The sequence below is a fragment of the Mobula birostris genome, chromosome 9 (assembly GCF_030028105.1).
Source record: "Mobula birostris isolate sMobBir1 chromosome 9, sMobBir1.hap1, whole genome shotgun sequence".
NCBI lineage: Eukaryota > Metazoa > Chordata > Chondrichthyes > Myliobatiformes > Myliobatidae > Mobula > Mobula birostris.
In genome coordinates, this window is record NC_092378.1 from 120,318,586 (window position 1) to 120,344,706 (window position 26,121).

Genomic DNA, 26,121 nt, shown 5'->3' on the forward strand with positions numbered 1-26,121 from the left:
AGATGCTTCAGTATGAATGTGGAGCCAGGAACACACAAGGCAAGGTTTGCCGATTAGATTGCCCCACAATTTAGTTAAATAGTGGCCTCACTTGATAACATCCTAGCTGGCTTTCAGTGGTCAGAAACAGAACTGAAAACTCGATGAGATGAGTAATTCACCTCCATAGCTCAACACTTCACCAATACCTACCAGGCTTATCAGAAATGTGATGGAATTCTCACCACTGGTCCAAATAGGTGCACTTGAAATAATATTCATGATTTTCATAGTTCAAAGTAAATTTATTATCGAAGGACATATATGTCACCATATACTACCCTGAGATTCTTTTCCTTACAGGCATTCACAGTTGAAAAAAATGCAATAGAATCAATGACACACTACACACATAGATTGACAAGTAACCAATGTGCAAAAGAAGACGAACTGCAAAGACAAATAAAAACCATACTAAATAAATAAATGAATAAATAATACTGAGAACATGAGTTGTAGAGTTGTTGAAAGTGAATCCATTGGTTATGTTCAGTGATCAGTTCAGTATTGAGGTAAATAAAGTTATCCACACTGGTTCAGGAGACCGATGGTTGAAGGGTAATAACTGTTCCTGAACTGTGTGAGGTGAGATCTAAGGCTCCTGTACCTCCTACCAATGGCAGCAATGAGAAGGCCTGGATGGAGTGGGTCTTTGATGATGGATGCTGCTTTCTTATGGCAATGCTCCTTGTGCATGTGCTGAGTGATGGGCAGGGCTTTTCCTGTGGTGGACTGGGCTGCAGGCATTTCCATTCTTGGGCATTGTTGTTTCAATACCAGGCCATGACAGGAGACATGTAAATGGGTGACTGTCAGGAGAGGGAAGGGAGAACATCAGATAGTGGAGAGCATCCCTGTGGCCATCCCCCACAACAAAAAGCACTCCATTTTGATTAGTGTTGTGGGGGGCGGGGGGGCAATCTGCCAGCCACAGCTGCCGTGCCTCTGGCACCGAGTCTGGCCCTGTGGCTCATAATGGTAGGGAACGGAAGAAGATGGCAACAGTAATAGGGGACTCTATAGTTAGGGGGGCAGATAGGTGATTCTGCGGATGCAAAAAAGAAACACGGGTGGTAGTTTGTCTCCCAGGTGCCAGGGTCTGCAATGTTTCTGAACACATCCACAATATCTTGAAAAGGGAGGGTGAGCAGCTAGAAGTTAGTACACGTTGGTACCAATGTCGTATGTAGAAAAAGGGAGGAGGTCTTGAACCAGAGTGCAGGGAGTTAGGAAGAAAGCTGAGAAGCAGGACCTCAAGGGTAGTAATCTTTGGATTGCTGCCTGTGCCACACGGCAGTGAGGATAGGAATAGAATGAGATGGCGGATAAATGTGTGACTGAAGAATTGGAGTGGGGGCAGGGATTCAGATTTCTGGATAATTGGGACATCTTCTGGGGCAAGAGTGACCTGTACAAAAGGGACGGGTTGCACTTGAATCCGAGGGGAACCAATATTCTTGTGGGCAGGTTTACTAGAGCTGTTGGGTGTAGTGTAAACTAACATGACAAGGGGATGGGAACCAGTATAACAGAGCTGAGGATGAGCCAGCAGGTTTACACGTAGATGATGGTTGAAACATGAGTGTAAGGAACCACAAGCCAAGGATTAGGAATGTAGCATTCAGAATAAGATGGACGAACTCGTGGTGGAATTAGAGATTGGTCGGTATGGCGTTGTGGGCATCACTGTGGTTGAAAGAAAGCCATAGTTGGGAGCTTAACATCAAAGGATGTACTTTGTATTGAAAGGACAGGCAGGAAGGCATAGGCTATTATGTGGGTCTGTTGGTAAGAGATGGAATTACACCTTTAGAAAGAGGTGACACAGGGTCAGAGAACGTTGAATCTTTGTGCGTGGAGTTAAGAAACTGCAAGAGTGAAAAAACCATTAAGGGAATCATATATAGGCCTCCAAATAGTATCCAAGATGTGGAATTGAGATTACAAAAGGAACTGGAAAAGTCATTTAATAAGGGTAATGTCACAATTGTAATGGGGGACTTCAATATGCAAGGGGATTGGGAAAATCAGGTTGGTGTTGGATCACAAGAGAGGGAGTTTGTTGAATGCCTATGAGATGGCTTTTTAGAGCAATTTGTGCTTGAGCCTACTCGGGGAAAGGCTACTTTAGACGGTGTTGTGTAATAACCCAGATCTTATTAGAGAGCTTACCATAAAGGAATCCCTAGGAAGCAGTGATGAATTCATACTGCAATTTGAGAGGGAGAAGCATAAGTCACATGTATCAGTGTCGTAATGGAATAAAGGGAATTACAGAGACATTAGAGAGGAGCTTTTACAGAGACATTAGAGAGGAGCTTGCTCAGGTGGATTGGAGGATGATACCGGCAGGGATGACGGCAGAGCAGAGATGGCTGGAGTTTCTGGGAATAGTTCACAAGGCACAGGATAGGTATGTCCTACAGAAGAAGTTGTTCTCAAATGGCAGGGGTAGGCAACTGTGGCTGACAAGGGAAGTTCATAGTCATACTTTATTGATCCCAGGGGGAAATTGGTTTTCATTACAGTTGCACCATAAATAATAAATAGTAATAGAACCATAAATAGTTAAATAGTAATATGTAAATTATGCCAGTAAATTATGAACTAAGTCCAGGACTAGCCTATCGGCTCCGGGTGTCTGACCCTCCAAAGGAGGAGTTGTAAAGTTTGATGGCCACAACTGGGAATAGTTCACAAGGCAATAGTTCACAGTCCTTAACATAAGTTAAGGACTGCATAAAAGCAAAGGAAAGGGCACGTAAGGTAGCAAAAATGAGAAGTTAGATTATTGGGAACCTTTAAAAATCCAACATATGAGCCAGTTAGCCTAACTTCAGTGGTTGGGAAAGTGTTGGAGTCTATGCAGGATGAGGTTTTGGGGTACTTGGAGACTAATGATAAAGTAAGTCAAAGTGTACATGGTTTCTGTAAAGGGAAATCTTGCCTGACAAATCTGTTAGAATTCTTCGAGGAAGTAGCAAGCAGGATGGACAAAGGAAAAGCAGTGGATGTTATTTACTTGGATTTTCAGAAGGCATTTGATAAGGTGCCACAAATGAGGTTGCTTAACAAGATAAAGTCATATGGCATTACAGGAAAGATACTGGTGTGGATAGAGGAATGGCTGACAGGCAGAAGGCAGCGAATGGGAATAAAACGGACCTTTTCTGGTTGGTTGCCAATGACTAGTGGTGTTCCTCAGGGATCAGTATTGGGATCACTACTTGTCACATTGTTTGTCAGTGATTTGGATAATGGAATTGATAGCTTTGTGGCAATGTTTGCGGATGATATGAAGATAGGTGAAGGTAGGCGCATAACAGTCTCTAGAGTTTACAGAGAATGGTGCAAGGATTAAAAAACCCAGTGAACAGCAGTCTTGTGGACAAAAATGCCTTGTTAATGAGAGAGGTCAGAGGAGAAAGGCCAGATTGGTTCAGGCTGACAGTACAGTGACTGTAATTCAAAATAACAACATGTTGCAACAGTGGCGTGCAGAAGAGCATCTCTGAACGCACAACACGTCAAACCTTGTAGTGGATGGGCTACAGCAGCCGAAGACCACAAACATACACTCAGTGGCCACTTTATTAGGTGGAGGAGGTCATCGACTATGTAAGTGGTAACTGGATCCAAAACATGATCCTACCTAGTTACTTGCCTGTTCTTGGACTCAGAGGGGCTAAGACAATTGGCCTCACTTACACATTGGATTACCTGACACAGACTAGAATACTCTTATCATGCGTGGCTCACTGATAATATTTTTTTGCCTTGAGCCGGTGGAGGAACTGTGAACAGGTAAAAACCCAGATTCCTTCAGTTTAATTCTCAAATAATACTGATAGATTCATGACCTATCACATCTAAAGCCTCTCAGGCTATTGACTTGATAGAAAGTCAAGGTAAGTAATAGTTTTATAGCCTTGTCGTAAACAGAAAGTACATGATATTTCTTGTCATCTCCTGTCTATTTAGATGGTGAGCAAAATTGGTTCCAGAGCAATTTGGGATTTAGTGAGGTTATGAGAAGTACTGTATAAATGGAGAATATTTTTGAAAGTGATTGAGTACATGTGTTACATACAGAAGAGAAGAAGTAGTGCCGTCCTCCTGGCAAACTTCATTCATTGATCACTCTAACCAAAGGATAAACCAGTTAGCCATTTTTCATGTCACACATTTCTGAATCAAATAACAGTTAAGTATTACAAAATGTTTCTGAAGAGCAATCAGTGTGAGAACTACCTGTCGCAGACCAAGTTTGGTACAACCAGTGTGACAACCACCTTAGGAGCAACTTCTGTAAAACTGCTCAAAAATTTTGCAATGTCGCGTGCAAAAGTTACCCAATAAGTAGTGGGTTTACTTCCATGGGGAGTACAGGCTGGGCGGGCACAACCTAAAAGTTAAATCAAAGTTTGTTCAGGAATAATGAACATGTGTCGTACCATTCAGCTCCTTTCCTTATACAACTGATCTGTGAATTAATTCTCATCAATTCATCTGGATTCAATATTCCTGAGCACCCTGACCTGATTAAAACAAGTTGGGCCTTTATTCTTTGGAGTGTAGAAGGTTGAGGGGAGACTTGATCGAGGTATTTAAAATTATGAGGGGGATAGATAGAGTTGATGTGGATAGGCTTTTTCCATTGAGCTTGGGGGAGATTCAAACAAGAGGACATGAGTTGAGAGTTAGGGGGCAAAAGTTTAGGGGTAACACGAGGGGGAACTTCTTTACTCAGAGGGTGGCAGCTGTGTGGAACGAGCTTCCAGCAGAAGTGGTTGAGGCAGGTTCAATGTTGTCATTTAAAGTTAAATTGGATAGCTATATGGACAGGAAAGGAATGGAGGGTTATGGGCTGAGTGCAGGTTGGTGGGACTAGGTGAGAGTAAGCATTCGGCACGGACTGTTATATGGTTATATGGTTTATTTATTTGAACAGCCTGCTTTGTGCAAGAATACAGTATAAGGAATTAGAGCAGACATGGCCAGATGTAACGGTCAGATGACTTGCGTTTCTTTGCAATCCATTTAAAGTTTACTAAGAATTTTTTTTCTTTCTTGTATCAACGTTGCTACAGATTGATCAGCTGAAACACAGGTTAAACAAGGTGGAGGAAGAATGCAAATTGGAACGCAACCAATCCCTCAAACTGAAAAATGACATTGAGCAAAGACCGAGAAAAGAGCAAGTGCTGGAATTAGAACGAGAGAATGAAATGTTAAAGACTAAAGTCCAAGAACTACAATCAGTCATTCAGGTAATGATCATCATTAACCTAGAAGATTCGTAACAAGTAAGGAATTAAAAAGTTAAAAAGTTATTGATTCCATTTGCAACTTGTGCTTGGTGATGAAGATTTTCATTGTCACTTTAAACCAAAGTAGAGCCACTTTTAAGTCAACATGTTACCATGTAACTATCCCTTTGTGGGCTTGTTGTTTACTTGATTTTCCAATGTCTATGATATACAGTTAATTCTATAGCTGGTAAACAGAACAGTCACTCGCATTCCACTTTAAACTTTTACCAGCACTCCAATCAATACTTTCATACCTTTGCCAATTTGTTCTTGATAGCATCACACAAAATAGATAATGTTTCATATGTTGAAAGCATTCTTCTCTTCTTATGGTGCTTATTTCAGATTTTTTCATAAGTAGGACAACTTTTATAGTTCATTTTTGGCAGTGACAATAACTTGATTATTTCTGTTGCTTGGCCATGTCAGAAATATTGATAGCCTTGGCTGCTAGGTTTTATTGCTGAGTAATGTATTACAAGAATGTGATACAGTTTATATGAAACAACATATATAAAGCTAACTTTTGTAGATATCATCTCGACTCCTTTTGATCCCACCCTCTCCTGGGTGAAGATGATGAATAGTCAGGGTCTATGTTTCCAACTATCTGTGAAAGGTGCACTTATTTCAGATGGTAAAACATGTCCTGCAGCACCTTATTTCCCTTTGTACAAAGCTGGAAGCCTTAAATATAAGACAATCACTAATAACTTTTGCAGGCAGTTTCAAGGAAGCATTACCATCGATTAATAACAATGTGAAATCAACTACCAACATAGAGTGCTTGAGGCAAATTGCAAAGACGCATTTAAAAGGTTGCTAAATAAATACATGAGAGAGAAGCAGCTGGCTAAGGTTATGCTGATAGTGTTTGCTGAGGAGAGGAGAAAATGCTCATGTGCAGTGTGAATATGGCCTTGGGCCTGATGTGATGAATAATCTCTTCCTCTTCAACATTCTTTATTAATCTGTGTACTGCTCCATTTTTCTTTTAGCAATAAATGTGTGTTTAATTTACAACATTTTCTCCTTACTTCTATAACATGGACTTACCTCTGACCTTTCTGAAATGTTATGATGTGTTCTTGTGGATGAAATGTCTAAAACTCCACTCAGAGCTGAACAGCTTGGTTTAAATATGTTATATGTTATCATCTATTAATGATACTTCAGATAACATTGAAATTCTACTTGAACCAAATATGATTGCTTCTCTGCATGCAATCAATAGATATTTAATTCTCTGTCCAAGTCTTCAGTAGCTTAAAATTATTTGTATTATATTTATATGCATTTGCATTATAAACATGTTATTATTTGTGTGTGGACATCATTCAATTCTGACTAGTGATCCTAAAAGAGGGGCAGGTGCCCTGATGCTCTCCAGCAATTAATTTCTTACTGCAGGATGACCATCCAGTCGGGATCAGCCGATTTGGCCCAGGCCCCTTGGATTCTGCATTAACAAGCCTTTCCCATGTCAGGGTCTGCTCCATTTGTGAAATGATTATTGATGGCACAGATCTGGGCTGATGGTAACGTAGTTAGCACAACGCTCTACAGTAGAGGCGACCCGGGATCAATTCCTGCCACTGCCTGTAGGGAATTTGTAGGTTCTCCCTGTGACCACGTCGGTTTCCTCTGGGTGCTCATGTTTCCTCCCTCAGTCCAAAGGCATACTGATTTATAGGTTAATTGGTCGTTGTAAATTGTCCCATAATCCAGGACTAAATTGGGGGATTGCTGGGCAGCGCAGCTCGAAGGGCCGGAAGGACAGATTCCGTTCTGTCTCTCAATAAATAAAGAAATAAATTGCAACTGTGGTGTCAATTATGCATTGTATGCTATTTGATCTCACAGTTACCCCATGGGGTACCTTACACCTAAAGGGCAGAGATGTAATTTTGCAAAAGACTCTAGTTTACAAGGAACTGCAGGCAATTTTCAAATCAGGTACAAATATGTGGCAATATTTGATCAAATTTTTAACCAAGTTCATCAGATGGTCTTGTAATTCCCATGTTATTGTGCTTCCTTCACTGCACCACAACAATTGACCTCGATTTTATAAAGAGGTTTGAAAAGGGACGAATGGACAATTCGCTAATGCATTCAGAGTCATCCATTACTACAGAGTTTGATCACATCAACAAATATCATAATGTGGCTTGTACTCCCCCTTAAGCTTCTCCACATAACTGTTGATGACCTGACTAATCAAGAACGGATCAACCTGTGCTTTAAATATACCCAATGACTTGGCTTCCACAGCCCTCTGCAGCAATGAATTCCACAAATTCACCACACTCTGGTATAAGAAGTTCCTTGCCATCTCTGTTCCAAATGGACATCCTTTGAAAGGTTTAAATGAGATTTCCCCCCTCCCCGCCCCCATTCTTCTGAACTCCAGCGAGTACAGCTCCAAAGTCAGAAAACACAGCTCGTAGTTGAACACTTTCATTCCAGGAATCATTCTCGTGAACCTCATCTGGACCTTTCCAATGCCAGCACATGTTCGCTTAGATAAGGGGCCCAAAACTGCTCACAGTACAGTACACCAAGTGCAGTCTGACCAATGCCTTATAAAGTCTCAGCATTTCATCCTTGCTTTTATATTCTAAGCCTCTGTAAATGAATGCTAACATTGTATTTGTCTTCCTTACCACTGGCTCAACCTGCGAGTTAGCCTTGAGGGAATCCTGCACACCAGGATTCCCAAGCCCCTTGGCAACTCTGAGTTTTTAAAATTTTCTCCCTGTTTAGAAAATAGTCAACCCTTTCTTTTCTTTCACCAAAGTGCATGACCAAACACTTTCTACATTCCCTCTGCTACTTCTTTGCCCATTCTCCTGATCTGTCCAAGTCCTTCTGCAGACTCCCTGCTTCCTCAACACCGCCTGCCCTTCCACCTATCTTCATATTGACTGCAAACTTGCCCACAAAGCCATGAATTCCATCATCCAAATCATTGACATGTGACTTGAAAAGAAGTGGCCCCAACACCAACCCTTGTGGCACGTGGCACACTACTAGTCACGGGCCTGTCAACCAGAAAAGGCCGACTTTATTACCTCTCTTTGCTTCCAGCCAGTCAGCCAATCTTCTTTCCATGCTGGTATCTTTCCTATAAAACCATGGGCTCTCAGAATCAGAATCAGGTTTAATATTACCGGCATTTTTGTGGTGAAATTAGTCTGTTTTGTGGCAGCAGTACATTGCAATGCATAGTAACTGTGAATTATAGTAAATGTAAAATATTTATATTAAATAAGTGGTACAAGAAAGCGGTGAACTAGTGTTGAGTGTGTGCTTTCCGGCTCCTGCCCCCCCCCCCCCACCCCGGTCGGTAAGAGTGGGAAGAGGGCATGTCTTGGGTGGTAGGGTTCTTTAATGATGGATGCCGCCTTTTTTGAGGCATCGCTCCTTGAAGATGTCCAGGATGCTGCCGAGGCTAGTGCTCATGATGGAGCTGACTGAGTTCACAACTTCCGGCAGCTTCTTTCATTCCTAAGCATCCTGATGTGTAGCACCTTGTCAAAGACCTTCTGAAAATCCAAATAAACAACATCCACTGACTCTCCTTTGTCTATTCTGCCTGTTGTTTCCTCAAAGAATTCTAACATATTTGTCAGGCATTATTTTCCCATAGGGAAACCATGTTGACTTTGGCAGATTTTATCATTTGCCTCCAAGTACCCCAAAACCTCATCCTTAATAATAGACTCCAATCTCTTCCCAACTGCTGAAGTCAGGTTAACTGGCCTATAATTTCCTTTCTTCTGCCTTCTGCTCTGCTTGAAGAGTAGTGATACTTTTGCAATTTTCCAGTCCTCCAGAACCATTCCAGAATCTAGTGATTCTTGAGAGATTATTACTAATGCCTCCACAATCTCTTCAGCTACCTCTTTTAGAACCATAGGGTGTAGTCCATCTGGTCCATGTGACTTATCTACCTTCAGACCTATCAGAATCCCAGGCACCTTCTCCTTAGTAATAGCAATTACACTCACTTCTGCTCCTTGACACTCTTGAATTTCTGGCGTACTACTAGTGTCTTCCATAGTGAAGACTGATGCAAAATACTACTTAAGTTTGCACGCCATTTCTTCGTCCCCCATTACAATCTCTCCAGTGACATTTTCCGACATTATTTAAAAAGAAAGCTTCGAGAGTGTTAGTCCATTGTATGTGGCCTATCAGCGGCGTCAACAGAGCTTTACTAAGAGGAGTTTCTCACAGGGCAGTGGTGGTTATTTGAAAAGGGAGCTTCGAGAGCATTCGTCCATTGTATGTGACCTATCAGCAGCTATAACCGGAGCACGAATCATGAGTTCAATACCAGGGAAGGTTCAGGCATAAAAGGGAGACACTGCCTAGTGGAGTGGTCATCGACGGAGTGATCTGAGGCAGAATGATAGGGCTTTGGCTCATTCGGACTTTGGCGATAGCAGGTCGTGGTGAGGTAAGTTACCTGTGAGGAATAGAAACAGGAAGTATGTCTGTGAGGCCAGAGTTCTGAACAGGGTGTCAGATGTGGGAAGTCCAGGAGATTCCCAGCCTCCCAGACGGCCACGTCTGCACCAAGTGTGTTGAGCTGCAGCTCCTTAGGGACTGGGTTAGGGAACTGAAGATGCAGCTCGATGACCTTCATCTGATCAGGGAAAGTGAGGAGGTGATAGAGAGGAGCTATAGGCAAGTAGTCACACCAGGGCCTCGGGAGACAGATAAGTGGGTAACAGTCAGGAGAGGGGAGGGCAGGAGTCAGATACTAGAGAGCACACCTGTAGCTGTCCCCCTTAACAATAAGTACTCCTGTTTGAGTACTGTTGGGGAGACGGCCTACCTGGGGGAGGCACTAGTGGCTGCACCTCTGGCACAGAGTCAGGCCCTGTAACTCAGAAGGGCAGGGAAAGGAAGAAGGCAGCAGTAATAGGGGACTCTATAGTTAGGGGATCAGACAGGCGATTCTGTGGACGCAGGAAAGAAACACGGATGGTATTTTGCCTCCCAGGTGCCAGGATCTGGGTTGTTTCTGATCGCATTCATGATATCCTGAAGTGGGAAGGTGAATAGCCAGCGATCGTGGTGCATATTGGTACCAATGACATGGTAGGAAAAGGGTGGAGGTCCTGAAAACAGACTACATGGAGTTAGGAAGGAAGTTGAGAAGCAGGACCACAAAGGTATTAATCTCGGGATTACTGCCTGTGCCACGCAACAGTGAGTATACGAATAGAATGAGGTGGAGGATAAATGTGTGGCTGAGGGATTGGAGCAGAGGGCATGGGTTCAGATTTCTGGATCATTGGGACCTCTTTTAGGGCAGGCATATCCTGTACAAGAGGGACAGGTTGCACTTGAATCTGAGGAGGATCAATATCCTGGTAGGGAGGTTTGCTAAGGCTGTTGGGGAGAGTTTAAACTAGAATTGCTGGGGGGTGGGAACCGAATTGAAGAGATGGAGAAAGGGGCGGTTGGCTCACAAATAGAGAAAGCTTGGAGACAGTACGATGGGCAGGTGATAGGGAAGGAATACACTCAGATCGATGGTTTGAGATGTATCTATTTTAATGCAAGAAGCATCATGAACAAAGTGGATGAGCTTAGAGCACGGATCAGTACTTGGAGCTATGATGTTGTGGTCATTACAGAGACTTGGATGGCTCAGGGGTAGGAATGGTTACTTAAAGTGCCAGGTTTTAGATGTTTCAGAAAGGATGAGGAGGGAGGCAAAAGAGGTGGGGGCTTGGCATTGCTGATCAGAGATAGTGTCACGGCTGCTGAAAAGGAGGAAGTCATGGAGGGATTGTCTACTGAGTCTCTGTGGGTGGAAGTTAGAAACAGGAAGGGGTCAATAACTGTATTGGGTGTTTTTTATAGACCACCCAATAGTAACAGGGACATTGAGGAGCAGATAGGGAGATAGATTCTGGTAAGGTGTAATAATAACAGGGCTGTTGTGGTGGGAGATTTTAATTTCCCAGATATTGACTGACATCTCCCTAGAGCAAGGGGTTTAGATGGGGTGGAGTTTGTTAGGTGTGTTTGGTAAGGTTTCCTGACACAATATGTAGATTAGCCTACAAGAGGAGAGGTATTGGGAAATGAACCTGGTCAGGTGTCAGGTCTCTCAGTGGGAGAGCATTTTGGAGATAGTGACCACAATTCTATCTCCTTTACCATAGCATTGGAGAGGGATAGGAACAGACACGTTGGGAAAGTTTTTAACTGGAGTAAGGGGAAATATGAAACTATCTGGCAGGAACTTGGAAGCATAAATTGGGAACAGATGTCCTTTGGAAAATGTACAGCAGAAATGTGGCAAATGTTCACGGGATATTTGCGTGGCGTTCTGCATAGGTATGTTCCAATGAGACAGGGAAAGGGTGGTAGGGTACAGGAACCGTGGTGCACAAAGGCTGTTGAAAATCTAGTCAAGAAGAAAAGAAAATCTTAACAAAAGATTCAAAAAACTAGGTAATGCTAGCGATCTAGAAGTTTATAAGGCTCGCAGGAAGTAGCTTAAGGATGAAATTAGGAGAGCCAGAAGGGGCCATGAGAAGGCCTTGGCGAGCATGATTAAAGAAAACCCCAAGGCATTCTACAAGTATGTGAAGATCAAGAGGATAAGACGTGAGAGAATAGGACCAATCAAGTGTGACAGTGGAAAAGTGTGTATGGAACCAGAGGAGATAGCAGACGTACTTAATGAATACTTTGCTTCAGTATTCACTACAGAAAAGGATCTTGGTGATTGTAGGGATGACTTACAGCGGATTGAAAAGCTTGAGCATATAGACATTAAGAAAGAGGATGTGCTGGAGCTTTTGGAAAGCATCAAGTTGGATAAGTCTCCGGGACCGGATGAGATGTACCCCAGGCTACTGTGGGAGGCGAGGGAGGAGATTTCTGAGCCTCTGGCCATGGTCTTTGCATCATCAATGAGCATGGGGGAGGTTCCGGAGGATTGGAGGGCTGCAGATGTTGTTCCCTTATTCAAGAGAGGGAGTAAAGATAGCCCAGGAAATCATAGATAAGTGAGTCTTACTTCAGTGGTTGGTAAGTTGATGGAGAAGATCCTGAGAGGCAGGATTTATGAACATTTGGAGAGGCATGATATGATTAGGAATAGTCAGCATGGCTTTGTCAAAGACAGGTCGTGCCTTACAAACCTGATTGAATTTTTTGAGGATGTGACTAAACACATTGATGAAGGTAGAGCAGTAGATGTAGTGTATATGGATTTCAGCAAGGCATTTGATAAGGTAGCCCATGCAAGGCTGATTGAGAAAGTATGGAGACATGGGATCCAAGGGGACGTTGCTTTGTGGATCCAGAATTGGCTTGCCCACAGAAGGCAAAGTGTGGTTGTAGAAGGGTCATATTCTGCATGGAGGTCAGTGACCAGTGGTGCACCTCAGAGATCTGTTCTGGGGCCCCTACTCTTTGTGATTTTTATAAATGACCTGGTTGAGGAAGTGGAGGGATGGGTTAGTAAATTTGCTGATGACACTAAGGTTGGGGGTGTTGTGGATAGTGTGGAGGGCTGTCAGAGGTTACAGTGGGACATTAATAGGATGCAAGTGTGAGGCCGTTCATTTTGATAGGTCAAATATGATGGCAGAATATAGTATTAATGGTAGACTCTTGACAGTGTGGAGGATCAGAGGGATCTTGGAATTTGAGTCCATAGGACACTCAAAGCTGCTGCACAGGTTGACTCTGTGGTTAAGAAGGCATACGGTATATTGGCCTTCACCAACCATGGGATTGAGTTTAAGAGCTGAGAGGTAATGTTACAGCTATATAGGTCCCTGGTCACACCCCACTTGGAGTACTATGCTCAGTTCTGGTCACCTCACTACAGGAAGGGTGTGGACACAATAGAAAGGGTGCAGAGGAGATTTAGAAGGATGTTGCCTGGATTGGGGAGCATGTTTTACGAGTATAGGTTTGAGTGAGCTTGGCCTTTTCTCCTTGGAGCGACGGAGGATGAGAGGTGACCAGATAGAGGGTATAAGATGATGAGAGGCATTGATTATGTGGATAGTCAAAGGCTTTTTCCCAGGGCTGAAATGGCTATCACGAGAGGGCACTGTTTTAAGGTGGTTGGAAGTAGGTACAGAAGGGATGTCAGTGGCAAAGTTTTTTACACAAGGAGTGGTGAGTGCGTGGAATGGCTGCCGGTGATGGTGGTGGAGGTGTTTACAATAGGGTCTTTTAAGAGACTCCTGGATAGGTACATGGAGCTTAGAAAAATAAGGGCTATGGGTAACCTTAGGTAATTTCCAAAGTAAGTACATGTTCAGCACAGCATTGTGGGCTGAACAGCCTGTATTTTGCTGTAGTTTTTCTATGTTTCTATGTTGCTAACAATCTAATACCCACCTTCACTTCTTTTACTCTTTATATACTGTACGTGAAAAAATGTTTGCATCGTCTTTTATATGATTTGTTAGCTTACCTTCATAATGCATTTCACCTTTTCTTCCCAATCCCTGAACCTCCCAGAAATTTTTGCGATATTTATCTGCCTGCTCTTTTGTTTTTATGCTGTCTTTAAATTCCAATGTCAGCCACAGTTGCTTCACTCTCCCTTTAGAATACTTCTTCTTCTTTGAATGTATATATCCTGCACCTTCTCAATTGCTCCCAGAATCTTCAACCATTGCTGTTCTGCTATTGTCCCTGCTGGTGTCCCCTTCCAGTCAACTTTGGCCAGCTCCTCTCTTATGCCTCTGTAATTTCCTTTACTCCACTGTAATACTGATATTTCTGACTTTAGCTTCTCAAACTTTAACTTAAGCTCCCTAATCAAATCATTTCATTGCACAACATCCGGTATAGAACTGCCTTTTCCCTGGAAGGTTTTTACATTCCTTTTCTATCTCCCGTTGTGATTAGTACCCTACATCCTGGCTACTGTTAAAGGCTTGTATATAAGTCTCATTCAGGGTCTTTTTACCCTTGCAGTTTCTTAACTCCAAACACAACAATTCTACATCTTCCAATCCTATGTCACCTCTAAGGATTTTATCTTTTGCACTCTGGTTGATCTTTCATTGGTCCTGTTATAGTCACTATTACATAGGTTTGCTGAGTATATCCACAGGAAAATGAATCTCAGGGTTGTACGTGGTGATATATACAGTCTGTACTCTGTCCTTTGAACTTTGAACTACTGCACTTCTCTTGGCCCCACTTCACTTCTGAGCCACAGAGCCAGAGCCAGAACCAGACCCAATGCCAGAGACCCGTGGCTTCCCCTGGTAGGTCATTCCCCCCCAACAACATCCAAATCAATATATTTATTATTGAGGGGAGTGACAACAGGGGTACTCTGCACAGGCTGCCTCCCCCTTTCCCTCTCCGGACAATCCCCCAGCTACCTAACTCCTGCATGTTTGAGTTGACTTACCTCCCTGTTGCTCCTATCTATCACCTCCTCATTCTCTTGTATGAGCTGAAGGTCATCCAGCTGTATCTCCAGTTCCATCACACTATCCCTCAGGAGCTGCAACTTGCACTTCATACAGTTGTAGTTATTAGGGAGACTGGAGGTCTCCTCAAGTTCCCTCATCTCTCATAAAGAGCATACCCTAACCCTGGATGCATTCTGAATGCACAAGCTATGTACTAATAGGCAAAGAAAGAAGAAAAATTACTTACCGAAAACATTCTTAGAGCCTCTGTTCGTTCTCACCAAAACCTCCCACTCTAACCCTGGCCCACTCACTTACAACTTGCTTCTCTTATTGGCTACTAATAGCCCAAGCAATCTCCCACTCTGCAGGCAAGTCCCGATAGGCTCCGCGCTCTTTTAAAAACTGGCATGTGAAGTCCATAAGGAAGTGTCGCCAACTTTCTCTGTTGGGGGTTCACTTCTGGGTTTATCTTGGATAACTAGTTTGAATTCCAATATTGTAGCTGGTCAACTGTTTTAGTTTCCTCACGTTCTTCTTGGAAGAACCCTGAGAGGAAGCATTCACTCAGCATTCATCAAAGTATAAAGCAAATAACTTGTTTAAAGTTGAATTATGTTTTAAAGTAACATTTGGACTTAACATCACCAACAGTAAATGATAATTACGAGACCAATAACTGTGAATTAACATAAAATCCATTAACATTGAATGATTCCCTCCAGATCAACACTTGACTTGCATGAGTAAGTTATTCATGCTAGCCGTACACCGTGTCAGAATTAAATAATCCTTGATAATTATATCAATTTGACCTCTGCTACACGCACATTAATATGTCACCAGCAATGACTCATTTGTGCCAATCAATGCATTTATTTGGTAATTGGTTTGCTATCATCATATGTACTCAGATACAGTGAAAAGCTTTATTTTGTTTGCCACCCAGAGAGATCATTCCAAACATCAAGATAGCACAAAGGAAAAAAAATAACAGAATGCAGTATATAATTGCAGTTACAGTTACAGAGTCTTAGATGATGCACAAATCTAAAAGCAACTAACAAATACTGAATTATCCATAGAACCATAGAGCATTACAGCACAGAAACAGGGCATTTTTCTGCCTGGTCCCACTGACTTGCACCTGGACCATATCCCTCCATACACCTCTCATCCATGTACCTGTCTAAGTTTTTCTTAAATGTTAAAAGTGAGCCCACATTTACTACTTCATCTGGCAGCTCATTCCACACTCCCACCACTCTCTGTGTGAAGAAGACCCCCTAATGCTCCCTTTAAACTTTTCCCCCTTCGTCCTTAACCCATGCCCTCTGGTTTTTTTCTCCCCTAGCCTCAGTGGAAAAAGCCTGCTTACATTCACTCTATCTATACCCGTTATAATTTTATATACCTCTATCAAATCTCCCCTCATTCTTCTACGCTCCAGGGAATAAAGTCCTAACCTATTCAACATTTCTCTGTAACTCAGTTTCTCAAGTCCCGGCAACATCCTTGTAAATCTTCTCTGCATTCTTTCAACCTTATTAATATCCTTCCTGTAATTTGGTGACCAAAACTGCACACAATACTCCAAATTTGGCCTCACCAATGCCTTATACAACCTCACCATAACATTCCAACTCTTATACTCGATACTTTGATTTATAAAGGCCAATGTACCAAAAGCTCTCTTTACGACCCTATCTACCTGTGACGCCACTTTTAGGGAATTTTGTATCTATATTCCCAGATCCCTCTGTTCTACTGCACTCCTCAGTGCCCTACCATTTACCTTGTATGTTCTACCTTGGTTTGTCCTTCCAAAGTGCAATATCTCACACTTGTCTGTACTAAACTCCATCTGCCATTTATCAGCCCATTTTTCCAGCTGGTCCAAATCTCTCTGCAAGCTTTGAAAACCTTCCTCACTGTCTACTACACCTCCAGTCTTTGTATCATCAGCAAATTTGCTGATCCAATTCACCACATTATTATCCACATCACTGACATAGATGGCAAATAACAATGGACCCATCATTGATCCCTGTGGCACACCACTAGTCACAGGCCTCCACTCAGAGAAGCAATCCTCCACTACCACTCTCTGGCTTCTTCCATTGAGCCAATGTCTAATCCAATTTACCACCTCTCCATGTATACCTAGCGACTGAATCTTCCTAACTAACCTCCCATGCGGGACCTTGTCAAAGGCCTTTCTGAAGGCCATGTAGACAACATCCACTGCCCTCCCTTCATCCACTTTCCTGGTAACCTCCTCGAAAAACTCTAAAAGATTTGGTAAACATGACCTACCACGCACAAAGCCATGTTGACTCTCCCTAATAAGTCCCTGTCTAACCAAATACCTGTAGATCCTATCTCTTGGTACTCCTTCCAATAATTTACCTACTATCGACGTCAAACTTACCGGCCTATAATTTCCCTGATTACTTTCAGAGCCTTTTTTAAACAACAGAACAACATGAGCTATCCTCCAATCCGCGGGCACCTCACCTGTAGATATCGACATTTTAAATATATCTGCCAGGGCCCCTGCAACTTCAACACTAGTCTCCTTCAAGGTCCAAGGGAATACCCTGTCAGCTCCTGGGGATTTATCTACTCTGATTTGCCTCAAGATAGCAAGCACCTCCTCCTCTTCAATCTGTGTAGGTTCCATGACCTCACTACTTGTTTGCCTTATTTCCATAGATTCCATGCCAGTTTCCTTAGTAAATACAGACGCAAAAAACCCATTTAAGATCTCCCCCATTTCTTTTGGTCCCATAAATAGCTGACCACTCTGATCTTCAAGAGGACCAATTTTTTCCCTGGCTATCTTTTTGCTCTTAATATACCTATAGAAGCTCTTTGGATTATCCTTCACCTTGACTGTCAAGGTAACCTCATGTCTTCTTTTAGCCCTCCTGATTTCTTTCTTAAGTTTTTTTTTTGCACTTTTTATACTCCTCAAGTACCTTATTTGCTCCCTGTTTCCTATACATATCATACATCTCTCTCTTTTTCTTTATCAGAGTTCCAATATCCCTTGAGAACCAAAGTTCCTTATTCTTATTCACTTTGCCTTTAATCCAAACTAGTTGATATTAAAAATATGTGGCAGGGAGACTGCTGTTGGAATTTGTAACAATGCTTATTTCTCATTTGGTGTTATCATTTGCCTCCTCATTTCAAGTGGTCTTTGATGTCTACATACAAACTGCAGCACCATATACAGGTACCTGATCAAATTTGTGTGTGTACACGCATGATAAAAGTCATACAGGATAGTCTTAAATGGACTGCTTCTTGAAGAGAATTTGGTCAAAGTAGTTAATTTTCAGGCGTGTCGCTGGTAAGTGGATCTCAAAATGAAATTTAGATTAATGCTTAGTAGTCACTTTTTTCATTGTAAAAGGAACTTGGTTTATAGTTAATCCACTCACCAACAGTATTGTGAATGTGGTTGTCTGTTACAATTTGTAGTTTTGCTTTCTTTCCATTACTTAGGTTTATTTGCAGTATAATTATGTATTTATATGTAAACAGTGAAAAAGGGTGACTAACCTCAAATGTTTGGTTTTTCTGAAATGTTCCTGGCCTGCTGAATATTTCAAAAAGCACTTGCTTTAATTTCAGATTTACAGTTTATGTACTCTTAAGAGTTTGCTTTGCATCTCTTGACTGACTTTGTAATCCAGAATAGGGATAGCAAGAGATCCTAGTGATTGGGATCTGCTTCCCAACATTAAAGCAACAAAATAGGTTTACTGTGCAGTAAGATTTGCCACTTCAATCTATATAGAACAGGCACTTGAAAGTCTGCACAAACAGACCTTCATCTGCAGTCAAGACCAGTTCCATTGATGAAGCATTTATTCATGCTGCCATTCTGCAACAGTGATATAAATTGACGTGTTTACTATGCTATTTCAAAGCTATCTGAACATTTTGTATTGCTTTTGGGAGCCTCTATACATTTTGAACACTTTACGTGCTTACATTTCCATCTAATCTATTTGAGTCCCACATGTTGTAGGTATTTATTTATTTCAATTTTTTAGCGGGTAGAATTACATGAAAAATAATGGTTTCTGTTAATGCAATAGAACGACCTTAATCCTTAAATAGAAAATAAAGTTTGGAAGTTATGTTATAAGTTGTTTATCTTGACTCCAGAATATGAGAATGATTGACAGAACCACGCTTGCAATAAATAACTTGAACTGAAATCTCTCCTGCTCAGAACTACTGAACTGGGTCCCTAGGATTAAATGATTTCGTCGTACAGTTTTTGAAGGATGCTCATTAGAACTACATATCTCTGTAAAGAAGTTTCAACAAGTCTGTAATTGTATATAAACAGATTTAAGCGGTAGAGAAAGATCAAGTGTCATGCAGAGAAATGGAAACCTATATTTGGTTAGAGGACTAGAGAAACAAATGATTTTTGAACAAAAATCTTGTTGCTCTGGTACATCAAATACAGAAAGCAAATAATCAAGAAGAAAGATGCATAGTAGCCTTCCTTGATTAGCAATGCTGAACTTTTACAGGGCAGAATTTGCAGTTCTGGTCTCTCTGAAAATGGCAATAGATTCTTTGCAGTATAATCTCGGTGGAATTAAAGGTTGACCCATGAAAGAGCTTTCGTGTGATCTATGCTTGTTTCTACGTCTTTTGCTTTCATCCTCACAAATCAAACTAAAGCAGTCAGCAAATCAAACTAACAGCAAGGGTATAGCATGTCAGTTCTTACCATGGCTTCTTTCACTCAGACAGACAAATGTTGAAACTGAGCAGATTTGAAAAGGTAGAAGCTGAGAAGCTGCATCCCCATGCTGAAGAATCCAGAACTAAGTTACAAGTCGGTCATTTAGGACAAAGATTGAGTATATTCAAGGTTGAGATTGACAGATCATTGCCACAGAGGGAATACAAGGGGTTTGTGGAGGGCAGGAATGCTGAATACATGTCTCATTGAAAAAAGAAGTAGGTTGTTAATCGGGTTCTTGTTCATATAGTCTTAGAACATTAACTTTGAAAGGTCATCTCAGTTTGGGAACAATTTCATTAGGGGTGGATTTCATGGTTGGGGAGTGTGGGGGGAGAGGGTAAGTGACCAGTTAACTAACGGTTCTTATCAAGAAATTCTTGGAATCTTTAATAAGAACAAATCTGATCAAATTTTCTGAAGAACTGACCAAGGTAATCGATAGGGTAGAATCAATAGATGTTATCTATGAATTAATAAGTAAAATTACACCACAAGGGTTCACAGTAGGTAAATAGAGACAATTTACTTTAAAACTAATAAGGATAGCATGTACTTACTAAATGGTGAAAGCAAAAAACAATGAATTTATAGAAACCTGGGGGTTCTGAGTCCATTAATTTCCCAATTTCCCCCAGGATCAATAAAGTATGACTATGACTAATTACCACAATAGAATGCTATTTTTTTAATCCTACAAAATGGCACAAACATGGGTTTTGCTACTGATACAAGCCCTACTTAAGCCACATTTGAGCCTCTCAAATCTCAGGTCAAATTAGACCTGATCCAGGATCCAGCACTTCATTAATGCAGTGGGGTTTGTGGGATAAAGATGTAGAAGGTTTACATCTAAACCAAATATGTAAAGACATAGGTTTGGAACTCACAAACTGTTTGGAATTTCACAAATTGTAATTAATGCTTGGCCAGTGATTAATATCAAATAGAAAACTGATAGATTTTTGTCTTCCAAAAGATTAAAGGTTATGAGGAAAAGACTGATAAATGAAGATAGGTTACAGATCTTTTGTGATCTCACTGCATATTAGAACTGACTTGGAGGTCTAAACACCGTAATATTAGGAAAGGAAAGAGAAGATTGGAAGCTTGGGTTGCTGGTTGTTTGTAGGGTTGTTTGTCAAGCCTGGAGGTTAGGTGGCAAACATTTCGTCACCAGCCGAGGTGACATCATCAGTGTGCAATTGAATATTGTTTCTGCTGAGTGCTTGCGTTTATAATGTCCAACTCATTGTTCTGGTTGGTTGGCTGTTGTGCTAGCTGCTAGTCTCCGATGGGTCCTGGCTAACCAGATAGTTGAATGATCTCCACTGACACCTCTACCTGGTTATTGGTCGTTATGAATGTTGGTTCCACGGGTGCCCGTGGTTCACCCCTCAGCTCCAATTCCACAGCCAAATAGGTTCATAAATTGCATCCAATTCTATATCCGCGAGACCACATGAACATCAGCTAGCCGTAAGAAGACACGGTCCTCTGTCACTGATCTCAGTACATGAAGACCAAGAAGGACATAATTTTGTCTGGAAATCTACAAAAATCCTGTCAGAAGCACAAAACAAGAAATCAAGAGAATTCTTAGAAGTTTGGTTCTTAGCTGAAAACTCTATTAAGAAACATATTGAACTGGTTCAATTTATGAACCTATGTGTCTGTGGGATCAAGGCAGAGGGGTGAGCCATGCACACCCAAGGAATCAATGCTCACAATGACCGATAACCAGGAATTATAGACTAGTGGACATCATTCAGCTATCTGGTTGGCTGGGACCCAGTAGAGACAAGCAGCCAGCACGACAGCCAACCAGTCAGAACAACAAGTCAGACCAAAATAAACATGAGCATTCGGCAGAAACAACACTCAGATGCGCACTGATGATGTCACCTCGACTGGTGCCGAACCATTTGGTTCCCCGGCTGCTGGCCTCCAGGCTCAGTGAACAACCCTCCAAACTATATTCCAATATGAGGTTCCCCGGCTGCTTGCCTGAAGGCAAATTTACCATGACTCCAAGAGAACAGCACTGCTCTCCCACCTTAGTGCATATCTATATGAACCTGAGTAAGAGGACTAATTAAAAGAATTAAGTCCTGGGCAAGATGCAGATTACTCTGCCTATTATAATGGTACATCTGCCATTCTTGGTAGAAGATCACTTTTTGGCAGGATGCACAGTTAAAGATTGGCAGGTATGATGTTATAGGTATCACTGAATCGTGGCTGAAAGAAGATTGTAGCTGGGAGCTTAATGTCCAAGGATACACATTGTTTCAAAAGAACAGGCAAGAATGCACAGGGGGTGGCATTGGTCTGTTGGTAAAAAATGAAATCAGATCATTAGAAAGAGGTGCATAGGTGTTGAAGCATTGTGGATAAAGCTAAGGAAGTGCAAAGGTAAAATATACCCCCATACGAATTGTATCCAGACAGTAGAAAGGATGTGGTCTACAAGCTACAATGGGAGATAGAAAATGCATGCCAAAAGGACAATGTTACAATAGTCATGGGGGATTTTAATATGCCAGTAGATTGGGAAAATCAGATTGGTATTAGGTTCCAAGAGGGAGAGTTTCTAGAATGCCTACCAGATGGCTTTTTAGAGCAGCTTGTGGTTGAGCCCACTAGGAGATCAGCAATTCTGGATTGGGTGTTGTGCAATGAACCAGAATTGATTTGAGATCTTAAGGTAAAAGAACCCCTTGGAGCAAGTGATCTTAATATGATCGATTTCACCTTGAAATCTGAGTAGGAAAAGCTAAAGTCAGATGTATCAGTATTACAATGGAGTAAAGGGAATTACAGAGGCATGAGAGGTGTGGCTAGAATTGAATGGAAAAGAATACTGGCAGGGATGACAGCAGAGCAGCAGTGGCTGGAATTTCTGGAAATAATTCAGAAGGCACAGCATATATACATCCTAAAGAGGAAGAAGTACTCTGAAGGAAAGGTGACACAACGGTGGCTAAAAAGAGAAGTCAAAGCCAATTAAAAGCCAAAGAGAGGGCATATAATAGAGTAAATATTAGGTGGAAGCTAGAGGATTGGGAAGCTTTTAAAAACCAACAGAAGGCAACCAAAAAAAGTCATTAAGAAGGTTAAGATGGAATACGAGTGTAAGAGGATACCAAAAGTTTGATATTAAAGAGGATACTAAATACTAAAGACAATACCAAAAGTGGGGTAGGCGGGAGATTGGGGCTGAGAGGCAAAATTGGATCAGCCAATATGAAATAGTGGAGCAGACTTGATGGACCAAATGGCCTAATTCTGCTCCTATATCTTGTGGTCTTATTTGCAATTCAATGTAGAGAAGCAGAGCTGACAAAACCACCTTTCCCAGTTGTAAAAGAATATTTGTGATCCTTGTTACAATTGCTTTTTACAGTGCGTATGTAGGAATGAGAATATAGCAGCCTGGAATTGTATAGTTGTCAGGTTGTTTGGGAATGACAAGTTGTCTTTTGTTGAGTTCAGTAATGAAAATGGGTTCATCAAGTCACAAGTTACCAGATCTATTCAGTTTCTCAAGATCTATGGCAGGACCTGTACTTACGGCTTTGTAGTTCTAAGTTATGACGATTAATACTGCATCACCTGCTGATGTGCGGTTAGGATAAAAATGCTATATTCACACTTAAGGCAATCAAGCTTTGATTCCTGTTGTTTCTTCCTTACACTCTCCTGAGCTCCATCCTTAAAAAAACCCACTAGGTCAGCACCTTACTGTTCATCTCCTTGTCTGATTTACACTTTTATTCTTTGCTGTCTTTACTTCCATGCCCTCCAGTGCATTGATTCAAAATCTTTATTTTTCTTTTAAGCTCTCTAAAAGGCTTTGCCAAGCCTGATCCCTACCTTCACAGCCTTTTTAACTTGCTGTCTTCTTATAAATTTCTACCACCTGATTTGCAGTGTCTTTGGCCAGTTTTTTGCAATTATATCTCTGATTCAGAAGGTTGCAAATTCAAATCTCAGTTCACTTACTGAAAGACTTGACCTAGGCTGGTACTCTAATGCAGTACTGGGAGATTCTTATGAAAATCTCATTGTAATAATTAGGAGAACAATGCTAAAGTTCTCCTGGTGTCCTGGATGATATTTATCACTCAGTAAGTTCATTGAGAAACAGATTGTCTCATGTCTCTGAAATCTAGCTGTGATTCCTTCATTACACCAAAAAAATTATATTTTTCTTTTAAGAATTTTTGGGCACCTTCATCGCACAATGGTTTAATGCATTTCCCCCCCCATACTATTCTTTTGTTTCTCCCTGTACTATTCTGTTTCAACTTAATGGCCAGACTTTAAGCTGGTTTAGAACATTAGAGATCCCTCTTCTATCTCTGCACTTCACGAAGCTTGAAAATGTTAGTTCGTGAGTGGTAAAGTACGGTTATGCTCACTGAGTTTGAAAAACATTTCTACCACATGGACTGTTAAAACATTAGCAATTATGCTATTTCTCTAGTAATTACTACTTTAATGATCACCCATCCAAAAGGGCCTCCTCAATATCTAATACTGTGAATTGACTATTGTATGCATAATAGCAAGCTCAGTCATTAGAATGGTAGCTTTATTTCATATATTGCTGTGCTCTTAGTATTTCACTGCAGGGGTGTAGCAGACGTGAAGAACAATTGCACATTGTAATTTCTTATGACACCTTGTCTCACTAACATTCAAAACCTTCAAAATCAGGCAGTTAATATAGTTAATTTGCTGGTTCGCAGTTGAGATTATTTTGAAAAAGTGTAAATTTCAGAAATAAATTGACAGGGTGTACGGTACAAAACCTGTTTTCTTTGAATGTTGAGCATCAAGCTGCATGAAAGTAGGCATCACTTTAGAATAAAAGACAAACTTTTTCCAAACTTGGGATGTAGAGAATAGTTGAAAATATTTGATTTCTTTCCCAATCTTTGAGTATACACTCAATGGTCATTTTATTAGGTACACCTGCCTGTTAATGGAAATATCGCATCAACCAATCATGTAGCAACAACTCAATGTATAAAAGCATGCAGATATGATGAAGAGGTTCAGTTATTGTTTGGACCAAATACCAGAATGGGGGTAAAATGTGATCTCAGTGACTTTGACCATGGAATAATTGTTTGTGACAGATGGGGTGGTTTGAGTATCTCAGAAACTGCTGATCTCCTGGGATGTTTACGCACAACAGTCTCTAGAGTTTACAGGGAATGATGCAAGAAACAGGTAAAGTCCAGTGAGCAGCAGTTCTGCAGGTGAAAACACCATGTTAATGAGAGAGATCAGAGGAGAATGGCCTGACTGATTCAAGCTGAGAGGAAGGCAACAGTAACTCAAATAACCACACATAACAACAGTGAGGTGCAGAAGATAATCTCTGAACACGCAGCATGTCGAACTCTGAAGTGGATAGGCTATAGCAGCAGAAGATTATGAAGATACAGGATATGCCTAAAAAAATGGTCACTGGGTGTATTCTTGATTGATTTTGATAAATCTTTGAAAACGGAAGAAAATAACAGATTTGGGAATCAAGAAACAGCTACCTCTCTTTGTTTGGTTCTTATGCTGACAATTATGGGGCAAAACAAGTCAAAAATATTGATGATATTTGCCATTGCTCCCAAAGGAATGTACATTAGTTCATTTATCCTTCAAGTGAGTTTGGAGGGTTTTGCAGCGACAGCGTTGGTGGAATTTTAACAAAGCTTTGAAACGCCTGCAGTAGATAGTCTAGCTCTGAGAAGTAGGAATCACTGTGCCTCATACCCCATAAGTGTTGTGCCATCACTGAGATTTGAACTTCAGATATTAGTTTTCTCTATCAAACAAAAGCAGTGTTTATATATTGATGGCAGTGGTAAATTTCATAATCCTTCCCTGTCTTTGCTGAGTAGTGGTTCCCTAGATTTGAGAAGTTGTCCACATATTCCAGATCTCACTATGAACTTTTATTATTGAGGGCAAATGTTGAGGGCTAGGTTGGTGGGGGACCTGTGAGACAACAGCCTGGATTTTACCACCACATTCTTTTAATATCGGTGTAACCATCTTGTTGTTAGATAATGACAGTTAGAGTATCCACTCTGACTAAATCCACATTGCTCTTCAATTTAATTTACTAGCATGATTGTTCCTTAAGACTTTTCTTATTCCTTGCAACACGCAGAAAGGCCATTTGACCATTGGGTCCATGTTGGCTTCTAGTGGAGCGATCTCATCACCCCTCTCCTTATTTCCCTAAAGTCCTGCAACTTATCTTGCATGCCATCCCAAATAGCTTGCTCGAAATGTCAACATCCTTCAGCCAGCTCTCCATGGGAACACACCAAAAACTGGCAAGACTAAAATACAAAAGATCAACCTTTTAAATGTTTGAATACATATTAAATTCCTATCCTTAATGTCTTATCCAGATTTTTCTATATTGTTATAATTGCTTGTCTTTGTAAGCTGTGTATTCTGTGCTCCGAGAGAATCAGCTAGGCTGCCATTGGCTCATCATATCAATAAGAATTACCTACTGGTGACGTACTGCAGAAGGAAACAACAT

General features: G+C 41.2%; 1 protein-coding gene across 2 annotated transcripts in view; it reads left to right on the top strand.

The window, feature by feature from the left end:
- card11 (caspase recruitment domain family, member 11) overlaps window positions 1–26,121 on the top strand; it is a 321,723-nt gene that overhangs the window by 163,166 nt on the left and 132,436 nt on the right. For both annotated transcript variants that reach the window (XM_072268714.1, XM_072268715.1), the window contains exon 5: window positions 5,130–5,309. In XM_072268714.1, the coding sequence (XP_072124815.1) occupies window positions 5,130–5,309 (180 nt within the window). The remainder of the gene's footprint in view (window positions 1–5,129; window positions 5,310–26,121) is intronic.